Here is a 9,409-nt window from a genome sequence, read left to right as displayed (position 1 = left end):
TGTTAGTTCCTTTTGGAACTGGGGACTGTTAGAGATCCTAGTCACAGAGTTGTTGTACCTGTTGGCTGGCTGCCCAATCCCTCTAACCCAGGGTTAAATCACGAGAAAGGTCTGAGAGCCACAAGTGCCTTTACAAAGGCAATAGCAAACACTATAAGCAGAGCGGCAGAGGGGCAATACCTACCTGGAATAAGGGCTGCAGCGAAATAGGCAGAGGGGACGATACCTGCCTGGAAGGTGGAGATTCTTCAGAGCGACTCCAGTCAAGCCTCAGTGACTGGGGTTTAAGCGCTTCAGACTCCCTCCCCAACGGCTTGGTTAGAGCATTGGGCAGAGGTACTCGGTCGGAATCCAGGAGCTCCGTCACACCCACCCATCTCAGTTTTGGACCAGTCTACTAATGGCAGAAACAGGGTATAATTGTGCATCAGCAGGAGAGAGAAAACCGAAACTGGAGCCTGCTCTGCACAATGGCACGGATCAGACTCTCTCTCCCAGTGTCTGCGCCCCCCCCTCAAACATGCCCAAAGCACTTTTCCAGCATTCCCAGATATAGAACACTGATTGTATTAGATATGTGTTGCCCCTGGAGACATTGTGGGAAGCATAAGAAAGAAGCAGCAGTGAAATATGAGGGAGAAAAAATAAAATCGTATTTCCTACCTTTTTTCAGCAAAGGTCTCATATTCAAAGCTAAAACGCTGATGCACGTCCTTTTACATGCATCTGGCACAGTGCAAGTAGTAATGGCATTTAATACAGAACTTCAAACAATAGTAACAGTATAAAGCATTCGCTTGGTACATGTTTCAATACAGTAATTGTATACAATAAAAAAAAACATAAATTTTAAGCATTTATTGCTGCTAGCGAAACATAGTTCCTATCGACACACAGATACTGTATGATAAGCATTTTAGGTCAAGAGCAGCTGTAGTGATGCAGGTTACCATCCCTGAGAGGTACACTATTTGTCTTTGGATTCTTTCATATAGAATTCTGGAAATTTTAACTTTAATTTAACATTACAAAACATAAAATGCACTTCATCCACATTCGTTCCAGAAATTAATTTAAAGAGACAGTATCAGAAACGTAATTATAGATACACACAGCACTGTGCATAAGTATTTGTAAAGTGACATAAGTGCTGTGTTGGCTCTTATATAAACTGCAATAATGACCAACAGTGACCAAAGTATAAAGTGTAGTGTTTACACTACCAAGATACCAAGCTTCCAAGATAATTGCTGAAGGATTGCAACAAAATTAAAATCACACACAATTTATTTTTTCACTCACTTCACAGAGGTATAAATATAATTGTTCAAATACCTCCTTAAAGGGACATTGTGAGGAGCCTGATAGCATTTCTCCGAGAGCATCTATCTAGACTGTAAGCTTATTTGAGCAGGGCCTCTTCACTTTTTTGTCTGTCAATACTATTGTGTAGGTTAAATACTTGTTGCAAAATATCCCCATTTTAGAATTGTACAGCACTGCGCAATATAAATCTAATAAGATGAATACAATGACTCCTTAATTTAAGGTCAGTGTGTAAATGTAAACTGCACAGTAGTTATATCAAAGCATCAGTAAAGTACAGAATAGCATTATTAAAGCAATTCCAGCAAACAAATACACAAAAAACAAGTCCTGCGCTCAAACTCCCGCTACTCCGGGGCGGCAGCAATGACCATAGTACACATCAGACCCAATATATACAATAAAAAAACAAAATAGGTTACTTGCGCACTACCCCAACCTTGTTACAATGCTGCCGTCCATCCCATAAGTTTCCTATTAAGTGTTAAAAAGTATGTAGGGGTATACAAAAAAAAAAAAAAATACCCCTCTGTCTCAGAGGAAGCAAGGTGAATTGTTAGTGTAGGACCCTTGACATGGCAGGTGGGCTTACATCTAATGGCCATTGGAGTGGAACTAAAAACTTCCATTTATATAAATATGCATCGTGATTTGGAATAGTGTGCAAGTAACTTTTTCTTAGTTTTTTTTTTATTCCACCAAACAAGTTTACAGAATAGGACTAGCACCATGTAAGGAATATGGATAGGACCCAACTACAAACTCCGAGCTGCAGCAGAGAGTGGCACAATGCATCTCTGAAATAAGCACTTTGAGATGAATTGAACATGAAAGGGACAGCAACATGCTAGAACCACATGGCAAAGAAGCCCCATGGACCCAATACAGTGACCCCAGACAACCTGATTGAAGTGATATGGCTGGACCTTAAGGGAGCTGTGCATAAACAAATGCCAGCACTCCTCAATTAACTGATGAGACACTGTAAAGAAGAGTGGGCTCAAATTCCTCCACAATGATGTGAGAGACTGAAATTCAAACTGAAAACGGTAACTTCAAATTACTGCTGCTAAAGGTGGTTCTGCAAGTTATTGAATCATAAGGAGTACTTTTTTTCCCCCCCCCAAATATAGCTTCTCCATTTTGGCTTTATTTTTATTTTTTTTAAATAAATCGTGACAGGGTGTAATATGTCCTGTATTGCTGTTCATCTGATGTTCTATTTACCTAATTTTAAGATCTGCTAAAGAACAGATGTTTACGATGCCCTGATATGTAAGACAATTGAATTCAAAGAGTGTACTTTCTCCACCTCGCCCCCCCTCCCCCCTCCCCCCATGACTGTATTTATTTTATAATTTATTTCCATACTATGAAAAGAGGTGTGCCTAAAACGCCTAAAACACCCACATTTTCTGCCTCCCACTTATTAGGAAAAAAAATAGAATTAAAATACTGCAGCAGCAAAAATAAAATAAAAAAAACACACATTTAAAATGAAATTTAACTACATGAGTTTTTATTTGGATCCATCCTGGAATACTATTTTGGGGGGGGGGGGGGGGGAACAAAATTATTGTATTAATAAAAATGGTTAAATTCAGAAATGACAAGATGCATGAAATTTGTTCCTGTCAAATGGCGTTTTTTTATTTTTTTATTTTATTTTGGAATGAAACGCATTTTCTTGCGGTACTCAGTAAATTGTATAAGAAGGTAAAAACAATTTGTGATACTGTCCCTTTAAATGACATTCTGCAATCACACAATTAGACAGCATTCATAAAACAATAGCACCTTGTTATTGGGTTTGTCTAGCATCGCAACAGGTTGTGCAGCCTGTGAAATAGAAAGGACACTTGTATATATATTCCAAAAACATGCGAAATCCCATGGGAAACCAAAAAAATATAAATTAAAAAAAATGCACTAAAAATAAAACCATTAAAACAGTTACTGCACCACAAATGGCACGCAATAGAAGGAATGTTGTCATTAATTTTGGTTCCATCACAGTATATCAGAAGTCACACTTAACCAAATTGGACAGATGGAGACATGCTTATAACACAGTCCAGTAAGTAACAATTGTTGGGTCCACTTCATGGTGCCGCATACTATGCATACTTCATTACAGTAGAAAGTCCAAAAACGGAGGGTTCCGATTCCACAACAGTTTAGGAACAATGATTAGGATAAGATCATTTAAAGTCTTATCCATGATCTCTCGCAGCTGACAAATACAAATCGTAATATATTCATAGGTTGCACACCTAGAATGTCCAAGGAGGATATCTGGAACCAACAATATAACAGCAGATAATTCAGAAGCCAAATTTCAGCCTGGGTAACTTGCGTCATGGGTGCCAACTAGAATCTTCTTTTGCAGAATAAAATAACCACATCCTTAAAAATAAAATACCATGGTCTCTACGATGGAGTACGAGAACTATGTTTTGAGGATCACATAAAAGTTTGTTAAAAAAATACTTTAGGGGGGGCAGGGCCGGACCGCCATGCTGAATAGTCGCACAAGAGAGTAGCTCCTGCAATCTCTTATATAAATCCTGATTAAATACCCACCTGACGACTGCCAGGTGCACTACAAAAATAAAGAATTATAAAAAAAAAAATATTTTAGGCTTCTTTGTATAAAATTGCATCAGTTAAAACAAAAAAAGAAATGAGAGGTTTACATTTTTTTGTAAAGGCATCATGTCAAAACTGGTTCCAGGGATGATTGGAAGGGGCAATTGAGAAGGCAGTAGGGTTACAATCTAGTCCATGCGGGTAGACAGTTCTGCAGGAATGTATTGAAGGACAGTGGCTGGTTCTTCAGTTGCCTCTTCTTCATCCTTTATTGCACTATTGTCAAGCCCCTGGTTAGTCCTTTCTGGTTCCAGTTCCGCACTGTACGTTGCAGTGCTACAGTACATAATGAAACCCACCATGATGACAACAAATGCCAGAATGTAAAGGACAGAAAACTGCAAGGTAAGATTACAAAACAATTAGAAGGGCATTGCAAAGTGTAAACATTCCTTAACATTAATGGGTCAACATAACAGAATTTGTTTAACCCCTTAAGGACACATGACATGTGTGACATGTCATGATTCCCTTTTATTCCAGAAGTTTGGTCCTTAAGGGGTTAAAATTTGTTTTATACTAGTGCTTAATTTTTTTCTGTTTTTATTTATTTATATACACACACACACACTTGTATCTTGAGTTTAATCTTTCTTTATCTTAAGTGGACTAACCTGACCTGCTATTTCTAAGAGTAGAGATTTACTGGAGACAGACTTTAGTATTACATGCCCTTTAAACGTTATCAAAATGAAAACAAAAAAAAAAAGTTCGGCAGGATTATTCTGTAGAAACGCAGATAAAGGCAAGAACATGAATATGATTGCAGAACTGTTGCTTTGAAACATAATATACAAAGAGCAGCAGCAGATTTCTCCATGCTGCTAAAAACGGGTTCCCCTGGAAGCATAAAACGTTACTCACCGACTAGCAAACAAATGATTTACAAAAAAAAGTTTATATTGTGACACAAGCTAAATAAAAATAAATTAAAAAATAGTGATTTGTATATTTGTTTATTTATTTAAATGGAATATTAAAATGTTAACATCCTCCCCAATTTTCCACCCTAAGCGGGAGGGTCCTGGCTAATGTTTGGCACACAAAAGGCCAAATGTTTTAAATCCCTTCCATATGGCATGTTTATATTATTTTCATAATGGCATTCCAAACATCGACAAAAGTGTGGGAATGAGAAGATACTATTATGGTGATATTGTTGTAGAATTATAGAATTTATGAAATCAGCATAAGAGAATACTTTGTCAGGGAGAAATGTGCGTCAGCGGAACAATGTGTTCATCAAGAATGAAACATTGTGGCCGTTGAGCGACATGTTGATCTCAATAAAGTATGATTCAGCTGAATAATAAAATGTGTATCTACTAAAAAAAACCTTGAAAATTAAGCTTTGAAACTAATAATGCCAACTACTCAAAATTGCTGCCAAAGCACTCCTCCCATCGAGTGGACACCTCGTGCTAACAAGATGGCACCTACATCCTGTGTCCACATTAACCTGAACCCTGTGTCTCAGTGTGAATTTACTTCCGCGTGCACGCAACTTTATTATTTTTAATTTGGACAGGAACAGATAGTCATTCCACATCAATATCATTGTAGGTGACCAACTTGTCTCTCCAATCCACATAACCCTATGTCTGCCAGGTATAATGAGCGTCTAAAGGACATATCGAAAGAAAGAGATGGGAGAGTACTTTAATCACCCATTTAATTTAGCATGGATATTCAGAAAATGATAGAAGGTGCCCGATGGAAACTGGAATCTAGTTTATGCCCGCTGCACAAAGGAACAAACTAAAATGAAAATCATTATTAAAATCTCCTCTTTCTCAGGATTTTGGTTCAAGCAACAGATTATAGAAAGGATATCAACACACCACACGTTGTGTAAATTAGGACACAGCAAAACTAGAAAAAAAAAAACCCAAAAAACCCACCCCTTTAACAATTGCCTGATCCTTAAAGAGTTTGACACCCATTTAGCCTTTTCAAGGATATATACAATGAGTGGCACACCCACTGGTACATAAAGGGTTAAGCGTATGACACAGTGTTTGTAGAATACAACAGATACTATGCGACTTACCTGATACTTAAACAAGAAGAGGCCAAAAAAGAGGCTGTAAAGATCCGCAGTGAGGATGCCTAAATTTACAGAGGTGGCACTTGTGAGTCGTATGACGATGGGCATCAAGCTGTAGAGTCCAAACATACAGAGTGCAAAGACAGCAAATAAAAGTCCTGGAACACACAGAAATTGCTGTATCAGTGCATGTTACAAGTCACTCCACAGGGTAAATATCCTAATAGAACATATCCTTTTAGGGCTGAAAAGAAAGGAACACTGTAGTATTCTGTAGTGGTTATGATGCCAAGAAGGTCCTGGGGCTCCACCAATGTTTGCTAATAGTTTGATTCCTTAGCTGGGGTCGGTCAGTAGCTTCAATAGGCTTTCCTGTGCCAAGCCTTGGCAGAGAGCATCGGTTGATCGATCACAGAATATGAGCTAAGCCCTGCACTGCCAGCTTCTGACTTTCATTGAGGTAAGAAGTAAAACTTCTAGCAAACAGACTTAGATTTGGGGGAGGGCACTATAAACACTCCCTTGTGCTGTAGTGGCTATAAAGACTGGAGTGTTCATTTGAAGCAGGGGTGGCCCAAAAGCACTCCTGCTTTAAAGCATTTTAAAGGAACACTATAAGGTCAGGAACACAAACGTGTATTCCTGACCCTATAGTGTTAAAACCACATCTAGTCCCCCTACCCTCTCTCTTGCCCTTCTGAATATAGTAAAATATTACTTTTGATCAAGTCTGCAGCTGCTGGCTCTGCCCCTCATCGGTCTGTTTGGCCGACATCATCAGAAGTGATTCTCTGAGCCAATCACAATGCTCAATGAATCACTTCTGATGATGTCAGCCAAGCAGGCCGATCAGGAGCAGAGCCAGCACAAGTTAAACACAGCCTTGGCCAATCAGAATCTCCTCATAGAGATAAATTGAATCAATGCATCTCTATGAGGAAAGTTCAGTGTCTCCATGCAGAGAGTGGAGACACTGAATGTCAGTCACACTGTGCAGCACTGCCCCAGGAAGCACCTCTAGCAGTCATCTGAGGAGTGGCCACTGGAGACGTCCCTAGGCTGTAATGTAAACACTGCATTTTCTCTGAAAAGACCGGGTTTACTGCAAAAGGCCTGAAGGGAAAGATTAAACTCACCAGAACAAACACAATAAGCTGTAGTTTTGGTGACTATAGTGTCCCTTTAAACAAATATATTTTAGGATGTTCATGTTAAGGAGCAGAATTTTTTAAGCTAATGTCAAGAGGAAAATATCTTTCCACCTGGGTACTCCTTAAAGCAACCTTTCAGTCACTACACATCCATATTTCCTATTAAGAATGAAAAATGTCTGAAATTGAAAAGGTCCTGAAGTCCCATCTGCTTCATTAAAGGTACATCCAGCTGTAGAAAATCCACAGGCAGAAAACCCGAACTATATGAATTGACAGCAATAGGTAAACACTTACTAAGTGAATAGGACAGATTTACAAAAATCCACAACCTGATGAAATGTATTTTGGCACTTACCCACTTTCCAGTCCCATTGTATGTTGCCAATAGCAGTGTATTCCACAATCATGCTTAAAGAAGAACATAAAATTTACACAATTAGAAAACAAACAAAAAAACAACAAAAAAAAACAACCCTTTTCAACACCAATGGTGAAGAGAATGAAAAATGACACCTCTCTCTCTTATACTCTTCTTGTAGAGACCCCATGATTCCTCCTAATACCCTGAGGACGTTGAGGCTGAATGGAAGAAACGCATTCGGGCAAAGTATATATTCATAGTGTTTGATTTTTAATATTGTTTTTATGGGTGCATATTTCTGTGGACAAATGGAATCCATACATAGAGATAAGCTCTGAGAACCCACATTCCTGTAAGTCCAATTTTGATTAAAAGGTATTCATTTTAAAATAGTACACACTGTATTGTGCGTCTCTCTTCGCATTTAAGTGCATTCCAGTAGGAAGATCCTAGCATTTGACGTGGAATATCTCTAGTTGGGAGATACACTGGTCATGATTAAAATCTTGAGAGTGCATCTTAAAAGACACATTCACTTATTTATGGTTACAATACTAACCTATGCTTGTTTTCTAATTCAGTTTTTTTTGAAGATTCCCTTTTTGTTTATAAAACATCAAGAAAGGCTGGATTGTCTTACATGGATTACAAAACAGAATAGGGAATAGAAAGACATCACAGCATCAAATAGGTCAATGAATTTAGCAAAGTGGAAAGTGAAAACAGGTTTCATTTTGGAAGAATAACCAACCCTAACCCTATTCACTCCACAAACTGCAGTGAACTAAAACGGAATTGAAAAATCTGCACATGATCTCCGAGGACCTCAGTAGTGAAGGTCTCGAATGCGGAACCTCTAGAAGAGCCATCATAACATTTCATGATGTTTGTTAGCATCCAATTGTCTGTCATGTTAAACTTTGCGTCCTATTAAATAAAGTTACGTTTTAACTTCTAACCATGTGTGATATAACTATTCTTAAATATACCTTGTACTAAAGGTATATAGAATTGTTAAAAAAAAATATAATAATAATAATAATAATAATAATACACGTCATAAAGCCTCTTACAGTTGGATCCCACTGACAAATGTTCCAAACAAGCCAAGCATCCCAAGGAACTCTTCTCTGGTCAGGTTTTTCACCACGTACTCCTCACATACATTGGATACGGCATACAAACAGGCACCGAGGATAACTAGCACATCACCGATTAACATGCTTGTGGCTGCAGAAAGACAAGAGGAGAAAAGCATTTGTCACACGGATAAGCGCCCAGTGATGTATCTGCACTAACAGTACTTTCAGTCCTAAATTCTATAGCAGAACACAAGCTGAAGGTGTCTACAGTTGACAACTTACCAAGTTAAAAATAAATCAGATATGTTAAAGTGAGCAGGCTGCCACAATGGGATTACTACTGGGCCATAATGGGCAAGCTCTGCTACAAAAACAAGCAGGATATTGTAAAGTATATGATCTAGTGATTCTTTTTTACTCCAGTTTTGGGTTTTTTGCGCTGCTGGATCAATTAGCCATATGTACTTTTCAACAGCTTTAATGTGTTTAAAGTAATCTAAAAACAAAACAAAAATAACAGTCCAGGGACAATAAGGAGCACAATAGTTAATTATCTGTTTTCAGCCGAAACCTAGGTGCATTTTTTTCTTTTTAATAAAAACAAACAAACAAACATTAACACTCCAAGCACCATAACAGCTGTACGTGGTGGTTAGGGTGCCAGAAATGGGTGTGTAGACGACAAAGAAACCGGATAAAACGTTAGGTGAGACAATTGCCAAGGACAATATCACACCTGTAGAACAGATCGCACCTATATGCAATACTTCTTACCAGATCCAGCAGCTCT

General features: G+C 38.3%; 1 protein-coding gene across 2 annotated transcripts in view; it reads right to left on the bottom strand.

Annotated features, from left to right (window-relative positions):
- Nucleotides 1-3,213: 3,213 nt before the first annotated feature.
- The window catches only part of SLC35F2 (solute carrier family 35 member F2), a 55,550-nt gene continuing 49,354 nt past the window's right edge, over nucleotides 3,214-9,409 (bottom strand). Inside the window, exons 4-8 of one of the 2 annotated variants that reach the window (XM_063444913.1) lie at nucleotides 9,394-9,409; nucleotides 8,611-8,767; nucleotides 7,532-7,584; nucleotides 6,026-6,180; nucleotides 3,214-4,313 (exon numbers count right to left, since the gene is read on the bottom strand). The exon at nucleotides 9,394-9,409 is cut by the window's right edge and continues 144 nt beyond it. In XM_063444913.1, coding sequence (XP_063300983.1) covers nucleotides 4,104-4,313; nucleotides 6,026-6,180; nucleotides 7,532-7,584; nucleotides 8,611-8,767; nucleotides 9,394-9,409 — 591 coding nt within the window. In that variant the 3' untranslated portion in view covers nucleotides 3,214-4,103. The remainder of the gene's footprint in view (nucleotides 4,314-6,025; nucleotides 6,181-7,531; nucleotides 7,585-8,610; nucleotides 8,768-9,393) is intronic. The other variant, XM_063444912.1, reaches the window with a different exon arrangement.

Source organism: Pelobates fuscus, chromosome 1 (genome assembly GCF_036172605.1).
Source record: "Pelobates fuscus isolate aPelFus1 chromosome 1, aPelFus1.pri, whole genome shotgun sequence".
Taxonomy (NCBI): Eukaryota; Metazoa; Chordata; class Amphibia; order Anura; family Pelobatidae; genus Pelobates; species Pelobates fuscus.
The sequence above is the reverse complement of the archived record's forward strand: the minus strand, read 5'-3'. Positions and strand labels throughout refer to the sequence as shown.